Source organism: Dryobates pubescens, chromosome 25, assembly GCF_014839835.1.
Source record: "Dryobates pubescens isolate bDryPub1 chromosome 25, bDryPub1.pri, whole genome shotgun sequence".
Classification (NCBI taxonomy): Eukaryota; Metazoa; Chordata; class Aves; order Piciformes; family Picidae; genus Dryobates; species Dryobates pubescens.
In genome coordinates, this window is record NC_071636.1 from 13,283,628 (window position 1) to 13,300,410 (window position 16,783).

The 16,783-nt window shown below is 43.0% G+C and overlaps 1 protein-coding gene across 1 annotated transcript in view; it reads right to left on the reverse strand.

Moving 5' to 3' along the window:
- Nucleotides 1–2,587: 2,587 nt before the first annotated feature.
- ZDHHC8 (zinc finger DHHC-type palmitoyltransferase 8) overlaps nucleotides 2,588–16,783 on the reverse strand; it is a 112,988-nt gene continuing 98,792 nt past the window's right edge. Inside the window, exons 7-11 of the mRNA XM_009911008.2 lie at nucleotides 16,459–16,591; nucleotides 15,492–15,609; nucleotides 14,657–14,766; nucleotides 10,609–11,645; nucleotides 2,588–6,319 (exon numbers count right to left, since the gene is read on the reverse strand). Of these exons, the coding sequence (XP_009909310.2) occupies nucleotides 6,148–6,319; nucleotides 10,609–11,645; nucleotides 14,657–14,766; nucleotides 15,492–15,609; nucleotides 16,459–16,591 (1,570 nt within the window). The 3' untranslated portion in view covers nucleotides 2,588–6,147. The remainder of the gene's footprint in view (nucleotides 6,320–10,608; nucleotides 11,646–14,656; nucleotides 14,767–15,491; nucleotides 15,610–16,458; nucleotides 16,592–16,783) is intronic.

Below are 16,783 nucleotides of genomic sequence, written 5' to 3' on the forward strand. Positions count from 1 at the left end.
CAGGGGTACAGAGATAATCAGCTGTGAAATAAGTCTCACTTAAAAATTCAAGTCATTGTGACAAGAGTATCTATTTTGACAGTAATTCTAATCTATTTATTATAGAACTCTTCCTCCCTCAAAAGATATATTCACCTGTAGAAATAGTTTCCTTTGTCTCTCCTCATTGTGTTCCAAAAGATGAACTGAAACTCGTCCTGCAGAATAAAAAAACCCCAAACACAACAATGGAGAAATGAATACAAACATGGATAATTGATCCATTCCTTAGAGAGAGGAAAGGCAAGATTGCTGTAAGCCATGATATGCTTAAATAAAATGCACCAAAGCAGATCAGAAGCTTATAGAATTCTGTTTGATGTAGCCCAACATCAGTGGAGCCTGGTGATTACATTTTTGGCCGGTTTATATATAAGGTAATCTCTGTCTTGTGAAGACAAGACAGCAGACAAACACGACTGGCATCTATAATGAACATGCTTAAGGTAATTAGCCTATATATGCAAATTACAGCATCAGAAATCATGCAGCAGCTGCCTGTTAGGAGGGTTTGGCCACTGTGTTAGAAGCCAGTCTTGCAGATCAAATGGGCATATTTTCAAAGGCCAGAAACAGACAGAGAGATGAAGATGGACTGAAAATTGTGCACCTTTAGGATATGCAAATCCAGATATCCCAGATAGAACATTTCAACAAATACCAATTTAACATTTTTTTCTGCCACAGTTACTCTGTAGCAAGGATGCACAATTGTGCTGGACCCCAGCACTTAACCCCACAACTTCAATAAAAATCAGTGTAGAAACCTACATTTAACATCATTCCACTGGTCGTAACTAGGACACACTCTTAAAGACTCAGCAGATTTTCTACTCTACAATAAACACCTTGAAAATAAGACTTAACTTGCAGTCACTAAGGGTGTCTAGCAATAGGACAAGGGGGAATGATTTGAGGCTCAGGGAGAGCGGGGTTAGATTGGATCTTAGGAAGAAGTTCATCAATACAAGGGTGGTGAGACTCTGGAATAGGTGGCCCAGGGAGGTTGTGGATGCCTCCTCCCTGGGAGTGTTCAAGGCCAGGTTGAATGAGGCCTTGATCAGCCGAGTCTAGTTGAGAGGCATCCCTGCCCATGGCAGGGAGGTTGGAGTAGATGATCTTTCAGGTCTCTTCCAACCTAAGCCATTCTAGGATTCTATGAATTTTGCACTGGAATTGGCCTTTCCAGTTCTACTGCTTCAGTTCATGTTTTGCATCAGCAGAAGAGGGCAGCGCACCATGAACCATCTTGGCAAACAAACGCATCTGCAACTTATCGGGGTCGACCAAACACTTGAAAATACTGAAGTGACTCAAAGGTTTAAAAAATATATATGTATTACGAGAGCCACAAAAAAGGTTACAGACAGAGCTCCACAAAGCCTGCACAGATACATTCCAACAATTCAAGGTGGCAGAACAGGTGAAATACAGACTATAAAAACAGTTCGACATGAACTTTTCCAGACTGTCAGAGACAGCAACCTTGACCCCATCTTTCCCACATGAAAAAAAAACCCCAACCAACCCAAAAAAAAAAAGAATATATATATATCTATATATCTATATCTCTAGTCTGGACCACAGATAGAGTCCAAAGAAAACCACATTGCAATTTCCACATTAGGCTTCTAGGAGAATAGGCATCATCTGAGGAAGGTCCATTGTAACACCCGGGAGGTGATTATCTTAGGCCGAGTTGACAGAACGTTATGCATGGTTAGCAATCTGAGAACAGCAACACCACACAGTTCATTTGCTGCACATGGCTACTGACACATAGCTCTGTGCAACCCTTAGAGCTGACTTGAACCAAACCAAGTAATTACATTTCCATTGCTTGTTTGTTTGATTTGAAAAAGCAAGTGCAAACATAAGAGATTAGGGCAGTTCCCACTATCACCTTTCTTACAAATTCAAGACTTGAAGACTTCTTTAAGGTACTCTACTTACAGACACGTTTTGAGACTCTGTTAATGAGCTTCAGGAAAATATGCCACCCTCAGGGTTTTCCCCTTGTACACTTCAGGTTATATCTGCATCCAGTTTTGACATAGTGGGGCCAAATACTGGTTGTGTATCAGTGCAGTATTTGGCCCAGTTTCAAAGTCTTTGCTATTCAGATTTTCCTATGAGGTCAACAAACAAAGTAGTTAAAAAAAAGAAAGAAAGAAAGAAAATATTAAGGCTTCAAGTAAAAATATTTCCTCTCTCTCCCACCCATGTAGTAAGGTACATTTAATTTCGTAATACTCAATATATTCCACACTTAAAGATACAGAGATCCCACTTTTCAAGGCAGATTGTACTACAATGAAAACCTGGAGGCTAAATGGGACTGTAAGAACAGGGCACAAACAGCTAATAAAATGCAATCTGCAATGAGAATGAAAACTGATGCATAAGCTACAGGAAAACTATTGCTGCTTTTTTTTTTTTCCTTTTTTAAAATAAGTAATACAATCCACAGCTAAAAAATAAAAACATGTTAAAAAGATTTAAGACTTCTGAGACATGAAATAAACTTGACCAAAAAAAACCAAAGAAGCTGCTTTACCAGGTGTGTTAACTTGTGCTGGGTTTTCATGGCTAATCCCCACCTACTGTAAATTAGCATCACTTAAATGAGCTTTGATGGAGCTGCACCAATTTACACCAGCTGAAGATCTGGCCTGCAGTGCCTGCAAAAATGGAGACTACCTGGGCAGAAGAACCTTACTGCTAATCTGGAAACTCTTGAAGGATTGTATTTTCACATGAGCTGGATTCTGCTCCAAAAAAAATTAGGCTTCAAAAAGAAGTCCCCAGTCCTGCAATAGGAGCTATGGAAACAGACACTAACATCGATGAGAAAATAGCTGCAGGTTCAGTGCCTTGGATGGAAATGAGGCTGGATTTGCTGCATGCAATTTCCTGTTAACAGTTCTGCTTAGATTATTCTTTCAGAAGATTTGAATAATTTACTCCAGGCTATGTGCACTGAATTATATGCAAACCTCAAAAGGAAAACAAAATAAAAAGGAAAAAAAATACTTTGGTACCATTGTAAACCTATTAACAAGTTGAATATCTCCCATCTGTGGGCAAAACTACTCACATCTGAACCTGTAATGACACGGTGCAGTCAATTCTTTCTCCCTTACCCCTTGTGAACTATGTCAAAACAACCCTGGATATTAGTGCTTCATACACACAATACTGTGTTTAGTCTTACTGAGAAATTCTCTCATGAACTAATGTAGTTAACTTCAAAGGCTCCTTGGCCCTTCAAGTTCCTCAGTAGCTTTTATGTTTATAAATGCAGGAGAAAAGAACAATCAAAGTGGAGCACCGCTGGGATGCAAATCTCAACTATTACAATGGTGCAAATTTTCAGCCTGCTTGCATGAATTTCATGTACATATTCAAAGATACATGATAAAATGTGCCCTTGTCTAGCTCTTGAGCCCATATTCAGTGTGTTCCACATCCCCTCTTTTTCAGGGCTTACATATGGCATACATCATACTTTGAAAACAAGTAAGTCTTGTGATACTCTATGCACCAGAGTGAATTCCAGTCCTTGAGGAAGTACTGCATCTTCCTGAGGAGTTAACATCAGGGAATAGTTGCAGATTAATAACAGCTAAAGATGGAAGAAATCTGTAAGGCCATTTGGTCTAGCTCCTTGCCCTTGCAGGCTCACTTCTTACAGAATTGTTTTTAAGGACATATCCAAACACTGTCTGACTGTCCACAATAGTCTCCAATACTCTGCCTTGGAAGACTGTTCCATTGTCCCTTCCCCTCTATCTTTTCTGCTCCCTTCTAAACATAGACCACTGGTTACCGGTGACAATCCCTTGATTTACCTTTGGTTTAACATCTTTTAACTAATGTACTTGTAAAAAATTCATACTCAATTTCCACTTCATTGCTTTGCCAGTGACATATTTTTAGCCCTTTAAACCTTCTCATCAGCCAGTGCATCCAGTCTTTTAATACATATTACTCCATCTATACCTGATCCACTTTGCCTGTATCTTTGTGTTACTGTGGTGCCTCCAACTAAAGACAACATTCTACATGCCAGTGAGCAAATCTGCATAGAAAGACTATTGCTTCTCTGCTCTGCCATGTCCCTGCACTAAGCATTTAAAATATCACCAAGGCAATAAAATGCACACTGATTTCTAGTTCACTCTCATGATGCTGGCTTATTGCAGCTGCATTGCTTTCCAGGTTTCTCCCTTCAGGCCACATAGAGAGATGATTAACTTTCTTATGCTCTCTTCATCCTGCCTATCCCAAAAAAACGATCTGATATACAAGGGACATAATAAGCAGGTATTGCAGCAGACATCAAGATTTATCAAATCAAAAGATAAATTTTACCCAGGCAAAACTGAGGTCAATATTTGCCTTCTGGAATAAGTAATCTCAACATACACGAAAACAAGTAAGATGTTATCAAGACATTCTGAATTGCTACCAAATATCTGGAGAGCTCTCCATTATAGTCAAGGACTGAAAAGGATTCAACCCCTTGCAACAAATACCCTGAAAAACAATGAATAAAAATTTAGCTCTCTAGTCAAAATTCTTCACCAAGAGAACCAGGTGGGCAGTGGAGGTTTTGATGCTGATTGGCTCAGTGACAATCATTTTTAGTGACTTTGGCAATCAGGATATTCTTAATCACACACATGACCTGGCTGGCTAGCATTGGTCCAGCTCTCAGTACTTTTGATTTGTGAGGTCATAACTGAATGGGAAGGAAAAGGAGATAAAGAATGGAGAAAAGACAAAAAGTATCCGTTTGTCCCCAAATTTGAGTCCACATATTTGTGACAAAAGTAGTGCACCCATTTCTTGGGCTGTTGTGGTTTTTTTTAATAGTAAAGTTTCTTTAAATCCAACAAAGTAAATGTAGTTTTCTGGAGACAGGAAAAGGAAACCTCAGAAGGTTAAACAGATTTGATTGATATTACTTTAAAAAGTTGTTCCCCAAGGGAAAAAACCCAAATGGAAAATCCTTTGTCTAACAGTACTGAAGACCAGAGGGAATGTGCTAGTAATTAGGCAGAGAGAAAATTTATATCCATTAGATGCACTCTTGGCTCACTTACACACACTGTAAATGCAACAGATCATGATAACCTTGCTGCAGGATAACACAGGCGGCACCAGGGCAAGGCAGTAAACCATGTTATTGCCTAAATCCAACAGGTAACAAGGAGGGTGCACAGAAAGCAGCTGACAGCTGTTTAAAGTATGTTCCCATCCAAACATTTCTCCTTTCTTATCTGCTTGGTTTTGTTTTGGAGTCAGAGAAGCCTTTAAAAACCAGAGGGAGCAAGAGGTCAGAGTGGAAGATCCTTACTGGTGTTGCGGTCCTTTTCCACGAGAGACGAACATGCGTGCGCACACACACACACAAGTCACACACAGGGAGGCGAATGGCAGACAGTGAGAAGCTGTTGCTATCCTTTCTTCTGCCTCCATCTGTGATCAGGGAGACTTTTAAAAATGACATGGCATTCATGGCCCAAGTGCCCTTGCCTTGCTCCTTCCAAGGAGGAGGAACCAACCAGCCACACCTTGGGGACACAGAGCAGTTCTTTCACAGGCAGACTGCCTGTCACAGGAAGCCAGCTTTCCATGTTGGTAGGAAAACAGCAGCTGGGCCTCTGACTCCTGTTGGACACACTGCTGGCCAGAAGAACTAGGAAGGGGCATGGGAAAAACCAAATGATCCTGGACTGAGCGTACTTTTTCACAGCACAACTGGTACACAACAGGTGTGTTGGACAGACACACGCACAATGGCTTTAGCGCTCTCTTGCACGAAAGAATCCGCTCTGTGGGTGTGGTGTTAGGTTGCAGCCAGCTCTTGCCTGTTGGTTCTGGAAGAGTCTGATAGACTGTACAATTTTATTCCCTCAAGAATAAGGCTGCAGCTGCTTTTTTGGCCAAAAGAGAAAGATGAAAATAGAACAAACCCAAAACATGAAAAGGAGAGTGGCCAGCTGCTGCTGCTCCTTCTTTGTTGTTATTTTGAGTCTTCACAGTGCTCCTAGCTTCATGGCTGGCTGAGTGGATGGCTCTTTAGTTTTAATTAATTTTATTTTACACTGAAATTTCATAGGTTGTTCCACCAACTCCAGATACCTTCTTAACATTTGAGTGTCTAGCAGGGCTGACAGGTGTCCCCTGGGAACTTGATGTTGAACCCAACCTGGTTATTCCTTTTGGCTGTCCATTTATTTTACTGTGAGGTGTCTTCAACTGTATGTCATCCCTGCATCAAAAGAAATATCAGAAGATGCAATGTTAGTGACCAAAGCATGAGAGCAGAATGGCTTCATTCAGAAGAAACAATTCTTGTTACTCTGAGACCCACTGCTGCAAAATATTCAAGCATGGGAGCAGCCTGGTTGAAGCCAATAAACTTGAAGAAAAGCCACTGAAATGAAAGAATTCATTTAATTACTCGCTTAAATGCTTTGTTGAACCAAACTAATTGCATGAGTATTTGTAGGATGCAGGAGGGTTTAACTGCCACCACTGCTGACCTTAAGCCAAACTGTGTCTTACAATTAGAAAAAAAATACTCAGAAGAAACCACTTCTCAGTTAAATATTCAGTTAAAATGATGTTGGTCATCTCTAAAAGACATTAGAGAAGTGAAGCGTAAGGCTTCTTCATGACAGAAGACACAAAGAGAATGAAGTCAGGAAGCACTCTACGATGCCTGTAATTAAAGACCATATTCCAGATGGGCTCTTTAATTTCCTTTCTTATGACCTGCTCCCAGGGAGCAGAACTACAGACTTTCCTCAAAATCTAGGCCACTACACTCTAAAGCTTAATGTGTCTCTTCCCCAAAACTCACAAATTAATTAGATTATCGAGGAACTTAGGGATGTTCTGGAAGTGCCAGCACAACCTGGGTCTGCTGTACTCTCACAACTTACGGTCCATTCCAACCTAAACTACTACATGATTCTATGACCTTACTCCTGCACAGTGGATGTCTGCTTGGGTTTGCTTCAGTCAGAGGTGTAAGACGGGCTCATGCCAGCATCAGTGACTGGGGCCTGAAATACCTTCTCGAAAGGAACACTTCCTGTCTGCCTGCAAACAGAGTTGTCTGAACTATTTCAGACAACTCTGACTTCTTCTGGAGGCCAGACAGTTTGATGGATTAACTAAATTCAAAAGGCACTTTCTTTTTTTACATGTGTCTGCAAAACAAACCAAACTACCTTGGACTTTTACACAGCTTGGTAGCTCAGAATAGCTCCATAACTAAAAGCACGTTTTATGTGGCAACCTGGTCTGACAGCTGTACCCTGAAGCAGCAGGTCCATCACAGTATCACAGTATAACTAAGGTTGGAAGAGACCCCAAGGATCATCGAGTCCAACCTGTCTCCACAGACCTCATAACTAGACCATGGCACCAAGTGCCACATCGAATCTCCTCTTGAACACCTCCAGGGACACCTTCAGGTGACTCCACCACCTCCCTGGGCAGCACATTCCAATGACTAACGACTCGCTCAGTGAAGAACTTTCTCCTCACTTCGAGTCTAAACCTCCCCTGGCACAGCTTGAGACTGTGTTCCCTTGTTCTGGTGCTGGTTGCCTGGGAGAAGAGACCAACCCCTTCCTGGCTACAACCACCTTTCAGGTAGTTGTAGAGAGCAATGAAGCCACCCCTGAGCCTCCTCTTCTCCAGGCTAAACAATCCCAGCTCCCTCAGCCTCTCCTCATAGGGCTGTGCTCAAGGCCTCTCCCCAGCCTTGTTGCCCTTCTCTGGACACGTTCAAGTGTCTCGATGTCCTTCTTAAACTGAGGAGCCCAGAACTGGACACAGGACTCAAGGTGTGGCCTAACCAATGCAGAGTACAGGGGCACAATGACTTCCCTGCTCCTGCTGACCACACTATTCCTAATGCAGGCCAGGATGCCATTGGCCTTCTTGGCCACCTGGGCACACTGCTGGCTTATGTTTAGGAGGCTGTCAATCAGCACCCCCAGGTCCCTCTCTGTTTGGCAGCTCTCCAGCCACTCTGACCCCAGCCTGTAGCTCTGCATGGGGTTGCCGTGGCCTAAGTGCAGCACCTGGCACTTGGACTTGTTGAATGCCATCCCGTTGGACTCTGCCCATCTGTCCAGTCGGTTGAGGTCCCTCTGCAGAGCCTTTCTACCCTCTAACTGACCAACATCTGCTCTTAACTTGGTGTCATCTGCAAACTTGCTGATGACTGACTCAATCCCCTCATCCAGATCATCAATGAAGATGTTAAAGAGCATGGGGCCCAGCACTGATCCCTGCGGGACGCCACTGGTGCCTGGCCGCCAGCTGGATGTGGCACCATTCACCACCACTCTCTGGGCTCAGCCCTCCAGCCAGTTCCTAACCCAGCACAGAGTGTTGCTGTCCAAGCCACAAGCTGACAGCTTAGCCAGCAGTTTGCTGTGGGGGACGGTGTCAAGGCCTTGCTGAAGTCCAGGTAGACCACATCCACAGGCCTCCCCACGTCCACCAGACGGTCACCTGATCATAGAAGGAGATCAGGTTGGAGAGGCAGGACCTGCCCTTCCTAAATCCATGTTGGCTGGACCTGAGCCCTTGGCCATCCTTCAGGTGCGCAGTTATTGCTGCCAGGATAAACTGTTCCATCACTTTCCCTGGCACTGAGGTCAGGCTGACTGGCCTGGAGTTTCCAGGTTCCTCTATCTGACCCTTCTTGTGGATGGGGCCCACGTTGGCCAGTTTCCAGTCATCTGGGACCTCACCGGTGAGCCAGGACTGGAGGAAAATGATAGAGAGCGGCTTGGTCAGCTTCTGCTAAGCATTAGGAAATGGAGTCATGGTGGTCTGAACATATAGAAAAAGAAAACACTATCATGTGGTTTTGTAAAACACTGTACCCCTGAGCAGCTGAAATATGCAGGGAACAAATTCTATGTTCACCTCGTCCTAATTCAGTGCTGAAATTCCCCTGAAGAACACAGTCTGCCTCCTGAAATCAGGCAAAAAGGGAGCTGGGGAGTCTTAGGGGACAGGGAAAGTAATTTGTAGTGTTAGAGATAGAGAAAATGTGCTAGGTTTACAAAGCACAGTGTCTGTGGGAGGTTTACTTCACTTGGTGAAAGACTTCAAGTTTATTAAGCTATTTATTTATTAATCTAGGTACTTGACTTCAGGAACATCAATAAAAAGATTCTCTGCCATGGTGTCTGCAACTTTAACATCTGATGGGATCTGTAGCTATTGTAATAGCTAGACCACTTTTGCCAAACACTGTATTTTTCATTACTTCAAAGAGCTGGACTGCAGTGAATTTACAGGCTTTACATTTTTAACCATCACAACGTAAAAGCAGTGGCATCAAAAGGCTGATAACATAACCAAAAAGCTGAGATTAAGAACAGGCAAAGAGCTTTTCATATTAACATCTTTCCTACAGCAGCAGCTGACGCATCCAGGTCTCAGAGGGCACAAAGACAGACGAATGTCCACAGATTTTCTGTCACTGAAACAGACTTTTTGCTTTAATACATGGGAAAAGGCAAAAAATGGCTGTCTACCTCCTGGAAGTTAGATCTCCCACCAGTAGACAAATTGTCTTAACAACTACAATTCACTTCACAACACTGAGGAAAATCTTGCTGGCACTGAACTTCAAAAGATCTCCCACATTTCAGGATCTTTGGACGATGCTGGAGTGAGAAACCTGGGACCTTAACCAGAGGACAGCATAGTGCAGTAAATGCCAGATGCAAACAAAACTTAGATATTTCTGATGAGCCCTCCAGGCCCCAACCTGGCTGAAACACTGCATCCTCGATGGGATCATGTACCTCTTCTCAGACTTTTCAAGCTCTATAATCTCCAGAAGGAAGAGAAAAAGAAAGATAAATGCATGCAGAAACTGCACCTGAGGATCTTGCTCAGATGCCACCTACTCAGGCTCTCAGCACAGCAAATCCTCTCTACCCAAGCTTTCTCTCAGAAAGGAATGAGGCAGCAAGGCCATAAGGCAATGCCGAGATGTCTGTGCTTTTGTCCCCAGTCCTGTACTGTGGGACATTCAACACAGCTGAATACACAGCCCTTTATGCCAAGCAGTCTCCAGGACTGGCCTCAGCCCTGTTTTCATTAATGCAGGGTACACTTGCACATGCTATGATCCCAGCTTTGCTTCTGTGCCCAAGCAATGGCTGGGTCTGGCCTCCCTTTAGGCTGCAAACTAAACCAGCTCCACCATTTTGCGCATAAGGGGAGGAATAATCTGCCTCACAGCTTGCAAATAATTATCCACTTCAGCTAAGACACTACATCCCTGTGGCTTTTACAGCTCAATTGACCACCCACAGTTCAAATTTCAGCAAACATGCAAACATTTTGTCATGATGAGGCTGCTCTGAGGGTGTTGCAGAACTGAAGAGCACCCACAAACCTCCCACCCTTGCTAGCCTCCAGCAAACATGTAATGAGGGTCATGCCTCCAGCAAAGTGCTCTGCACTTGCCTGCAGACGCTGACATTGCTGAGCAGCACCGCGAGCAGTACCTACCTTTGTGCTCCCACTGACTGCACCTCTGTAATTTCCACAGTGTTTACAAACGAGACAGCCTTCGGGCCTCCGTAAGAGGGTGACCTAGGCATCCCTGTGGGGGATGATGGGACCTGGTGGCCTGGGGATTTGTAGGAACCATTGCTCACCCTGCCCTGCAGTGCCTGATGGGACTGGACATTATTATTGGCTAAATCAGCTTGCAGAGAGGTTGTGGAAGTCCTTGGTGCTCTTGTCATTGCACTTGAGAGTGAAGACACTGAGGACTGCAGTATAGGGTTCCTTGTGCTAAAAGTGGCAGCAGCCATTAGATTGTCTCTAGATCCATATCTCATTGCCATGCTGCGTGGGTCTTCAGAGAGTGTGCTGACTTGCTGAAGGCTGTAAGAGCTAGGGGTGTCATAGACACCTGAGTCTGCGAACACCGAGTCAGGGTGCGAGTGGAGGAGCTTCTCCCTCTCTTCCATCTCTTTCCTCTCCTGGATGGATGCCATAATGGTCTTGGAAAGGTTATCGTAGCGGACTGGGGAGGGGTCTCGCTGATGTGGAGCTGGCCCCCCCAGCACAGGGCTGAAGCTCTGTGGTGGTTGGCGCTGCAGCTCGCTCCCTCGCAGGTGGCACATTTTGGCTGACAAGTAGGGGGAGTGGTACCCGACGGAGCTGACCGCGGAATGGGCGATGCACTTCCTCCCCGAGGGGGACATGGGGTTTAGCAAACTGTCATATGAAAGACTCCCATTTCTGTTTGACAGGGAATTGGGAGAAAATATGCTCCTGTAAGGGGTGGAAGCTGCCCCTTCAGACTTTATTGGATGAAGGGGCACTTTTTCTGTCCCTCTCCTGCCGGCAGATTTCAGGCTCAGGGATCGTGAATTGATGGCAAAGGAATCTATCTGGAGTGGGGAAGACTGATAGGTCTTATGGAGAGAGCTCTTTCGGTAGCTGGGGATGTCCAGGCTGGGTTCAGATTGGTAATCAAGGCTCCTGCCATCCTCTTCTATCAGAGCCCCTTGACTGTGACCCTCCTGCATCGTGATCTAAAACAGAGGTGAATATGAGAAACAGAAGTCAACAATGTGTAACAACAGGTTTGCTCTCCGTGGTGAGTGCACAAGAACACAGCTGGAGGTCTTCTCTCAGACTGTCAGCCCAGCTATGACACAGGTTTGTTACAAGTAATCTCCTAACTCCGGTCCAGCATATGGGTAAGCACCTTAGAAGCAAGGAGGAGTTATTCCTAAGTGCTAAATAATATTGACAGTAATGGATATGTCAATACATGGACTGAAGACACGGAATGAGAGACCTTCTAAACTAAGACTCAAGTCTCAGTCAAGGTAAATCAGATTGTAATCTGATAATGCAGCCTTGGAAGAAGCACTTTGAATCTTCTACAAGAGTTAAGGGATGTCTGGTTTTGCATGCTGAGTCAGAAATCCTTTAGGCTTCATTTCAATACATTGGGCACCAGCACACTCTTACCCACTTTATTCAGAGTTGAGTACTCAGTAATTCTGAGTTTCTGGTCATAGGTCTTTGAAATTAACCACCTAAGCTTAATTAAAGCCAGCTGGTTCCTTCCCACCACTTAAACATCAAAATGAAGCTATTTTCTCCTTTTTAGTGTCACATCAGAGAAGGAAACACAGGGCATAATATATACATGTGCACTGAAAACAGATAGAACTTGACTTTGGTTTACTCTATGAAAGATGGCTTACAGTTCTGCTCACTTAAAATGCCATTCTGTGCTAAGCATACCATTTTTGCTGTTATTTTTAAGGAAGAGCTTGCCATGCTGCACAATAAATTAGCTACATTGGTTCTGCAGAGAAAGATTTATTATCAGTTACATGTTTAATCAGAAATGCAGTCAACACAGTTTGTTCTATATCTAATTTCTTTTAAAGGAAAATTCCCTCCCCCCCAAAACCAAAAAGCCTAGCTGGCAAAATTGTGGCTTATTTTGTATTTTCCTTCAAGGAGTTTTTGGGGGCTTGTTTCTTTTCTTTTTAATTCTTGAGCTAGAAGATAGGGAAATATGCAAAACAGCTCACTATTTTCTAGAGCAACATGCTAAATTTGGCCTTCTCTGGAAAAAGGAGACCAAGTGACAGCCTGTAAAGGAGAAGGAGAGAGCAATGACGTAGCTTGTAAGTATATTTGTGCTACTTATCTTTGTGCCACAACCCCCCTTTCCTAACAGCTTTCACTGCTTAAATGCAGAATTACATTGATAGGCTGAAGAACTGGTACAGAGGAGGCCACATGATTTGCACTTTTTACTTAGGTATGGCTTGGCAAACAAAGACATGCTACCCTGTCAGCTTGCCAAGTGAACTCATTTCTATAATATTCCCACTTGACTACTAGAAATTTGTGATTACTATAAAACTGAACAAGTCTGCATAAAAAAACCCACATTATGCACACCAGTCAGCCTATAGTAACAGCATCTCTTTTAGGTTGGGATGGAAACAGCAGCCTCAGAGTGAAGATGCTGTACCCTATTATCATTTCATAGCGCTGCACATTCTGCCGGCCTAATCAGAACCTATCCTGTATCATTATTGCACCTATGGCTATATCCTGAAGGAATAACACAAGCTTCCCTTCCACAGCTCTCTCACTGCATCATGACCCAAAATACTGCTGCTACACAGCTCAAAATTGCTAGCTGATGCCTGCAAATATAATATTTTTAATTTGATGTCGAGCCATTTTTCATGTGGTAGAGTGAAGACAACGGGGTATTACGCTCTTGAGATACACTCAACACACTGCTGTTCTTAGCTCTCTTTCATAAGCCAATCTTTTCTTCACTAAGTGGACAAAGCTAGAGAACAAGATTTACAATTATTGTATTCTATTCTAGTCAGACCAAAGCCCAAACTTGGTGGTAGCAGGAATTCCACCAAATATCACTATCTTCTAAATGAGAAGGATACTAGAAATGTTTTCTTTACTATTTAAGGAACATTCTGTCTTATCCCAGTGTTGCTGCAGTCAATTACAGAACCACAGAACAGATCTGGTTGGAAGATACCTCAAAGAGCATCCAGTCAAACCTTCAATCCAGTACTGAAGGGTCAATTATATATACCTCAACCATATTTTCCTTCCCTTACATATATCCTGTTATTGCAGAGGTGATATTGGAGGACCTGTTGAAATTTATTGTGAGAATTCACTCTGTGTGGTACCTGTGTTTTAAGGGTATCTCTACTGCTGTGGGAAGACTTGGATACTCATTGCAAATATACAAGTTAGATCAGTAATTTTCAAACTGCTGTTCTCAGGTCCCAGGGAGCCAGGGACTATTTGCAACAAATCCATGAGAAATAAATGAGAAAAATAAGCCTATTACCAGCGGGTTTAGATTTGCTCTCTGCTTCCAAATGAAGCAGTGTAAATTGCTGCAAAACTCCTGAGAAAAAGAGGAAACAGATTCCAGAACAAGTCTCTCTAATTGCCAGGACCTCAGTTTTCCAGACAGGAGGAAATAATGCTAAGTGTTGGGAAGCTGGTTTTTACACTTTGTAACCCAAGTGCACTGAAAAGGCGCTAAGGAAGGTCAAACATGAGGAATCTTTCATTCATTTTAACTAAAATATCTGTCGGGATGCTTTAAAAGTTCTTTCTGTTTACAAGCTGCCATCTTAAGGAATCACTGAGCATGTTGTCTGTTGGCTAAAGGGGCTGATCCAGGAAAGCACTAAGCATGCCCAGCTCCATCTGAAGTGAATGCAAGTTGGCATCTATGTCAGGAGAAGCCAAGGGGAGGTGACATTTCTCAGCATCTCAGGATCAGGCCAAGACACTGATAAAGTGGCAGTGCATGCCTGTCAGCAGGACAGATGTGTCAGGCTCAACGGCAGAAAGCTGCAAAAGCAGACGTGTTCTCGTAAGGAGCACAGTGCACTGTTGCACAACAAGGGCTGTCATTTACTTTTACTCTCTGACGTTCACCAGAGCCCAGTGGTGAATCTGTCCGCAGTTCCATGTTGCCCAGAGTTAGCTGGGAGCAGATTCTCCCAGGCCCACTCACCTGCTCAGCTGTAGCATGGTAGTGGACTTTGGGATTGTTGCTGAAAGCCGGTCGATACTTGTACATGGCAGGTGTAGGGGGGCTGATGAGTTTGGGTGAAAGGCCACCTTCTGTAAAAGAAAGAAAGAAAAAAAAACCAAATCAATGAAAATGTGTGCCAGAAAGTTCTCATGCCCAATTCCTTGCTATCCATAGTGCTCTGCAAACAGAGCTGTTCTGGAAAGAATAAAACTTGCAGTAGTTTTGTGCAGAATCCTGCCAAAATCAATGCGGTCCCTGTGGAAATAACAGAACATTGCTGCCAGATCAGCAATCTCAAGAGAGAAAACAAGGTGCAACAGACTCAGTGGGGTGGCATTTTGGTGAACAGTAATTTTGTCATCATTTGAAACATTAGATATTTGAGCTGAATTCAGCTACAAGTTTTGTCTGGAAAAAAAAAAAAGGTTTTATGATCACATCAAAGCTTTAATTTCACACTTCCATTAATTCTGTTTGTAATGCCTAAACATTTCTTGCTAGCATTTCTGATTCCCCAGTTCAAACTGAAAGTTTTTGGTTCATAATTGATCAAAAATTTCAGAAGGGGTTTGAAAGGGTTTAAAAGCTTGGTGAAACAGATATGAACTATCCAATCTATTCTTGAATGAACTGCTTCAAGCTGACTTTTCTCTCCCTTTCCTGCTGTTTTTACCCCTTCGCTCAGAATAATTTTCCTATAAATAGAACAATCTCTTTCACCCAGATGCCATTACTGTTTTGAAAGAATACCAGAAGCCTTTTTAAGAGGCTGGAATATGTTCTTATTAATAAAACACCAACCAGGCAACTATACCTTCACTCGTCCCCAGCTGCCCTTTCAGTTCAGAGTACTTGCTTGGATCTCCTTTGGGTGGTAGAGGTGGTTGCACATCCATACTTTTATCTTCCAGACCTTCCAGGCTAATTTTAGACTGAAAATGACCACAGAATCAATCAGCTTGGTTAAATAACAGGCATGTGTCAGAGCGCTGGCTGTACCACAGAACAAGAGCTACCTATACCTATAATGACAAACATGATTTAGCATCCACTGGGGACAAGGACTGTGTAAAATCAGCATCGTCATAACATGCCAGTATAATTCAAAACGCTCTAGCCTAGTCTAGTTGGCATGCTAAATAATATTACCATCATGCTAATTAATTTGTGGTAGAAGACAATGGTGGGTTTTAGCATTTTTTCAAGCAACCTTTCAGGCAGGTCTCAGCAAGTAACTGCCCAAAGAGTGTAACAAGTAACTACCTACAAAAATCTTCTGAGGTGGCTTCTTTTGCATCCACTTCTATTTATGTGACTAAACAAATCCTGCTCTCTATTTCATGCCAAGACAAACTGAAAAAAGAAGAGAGAACTCAGCTTCTGAGCCAATATTTATTTCACTGGACTCCAAGCTTTCCTGCAGACTTGAAGCTCAAAACCTTCTTTGAAGCAGAACAGCTGACCTGGTGGTACAAGGATCCTCACACAGTGTAAGGTTTGTTACAGTTAATTTGAACACCAAGAAGTGGCAACACTTGCAAAGACTACTGCAAGGAATAGCCACCTACTATGAAGCTGAAAAAGGGCTGTTACTGGATCAAGAGTGCTGTTACTAAACCTGGGTTACTTTCAGAGGATGATGAAGCACATGACAAGGACTCAACCTCTATCATCTCCAATAAATGCATAATCTCAAAGTGATTTTCAATTACAAAGTAATTCCCAGACTTGATAATGCTCAACCCACACTCTTCAAAAGCAGCACTTGAAAGCTACCTCACCTTGCTCCTGTTGAGGTTGGCTTGGATCCCGTTGTCACTGATCTTCACTGTGATCTGCCGCTCAGATAAATCAGGTCTGAGGAAAGGAGGCTTCACACTCACAGCTTGCTTTTTCTTGGGCTCAACTACGTACCTGATTCAACAGTTCAACAGTCATTAAAACAAATATTAAGCTGAGAACAAGGCATAGACAACATGAAAATTTTCCTGCTTCCAGGCTATGATGAAGAAAATGTCAGAGTATAGGTAAGCAAACTCCATTTATGTCAATGGATGTAATAATCAAAAAAGCAGTAAAAAGACCAATGTGGTTTTCAGTGAGTCA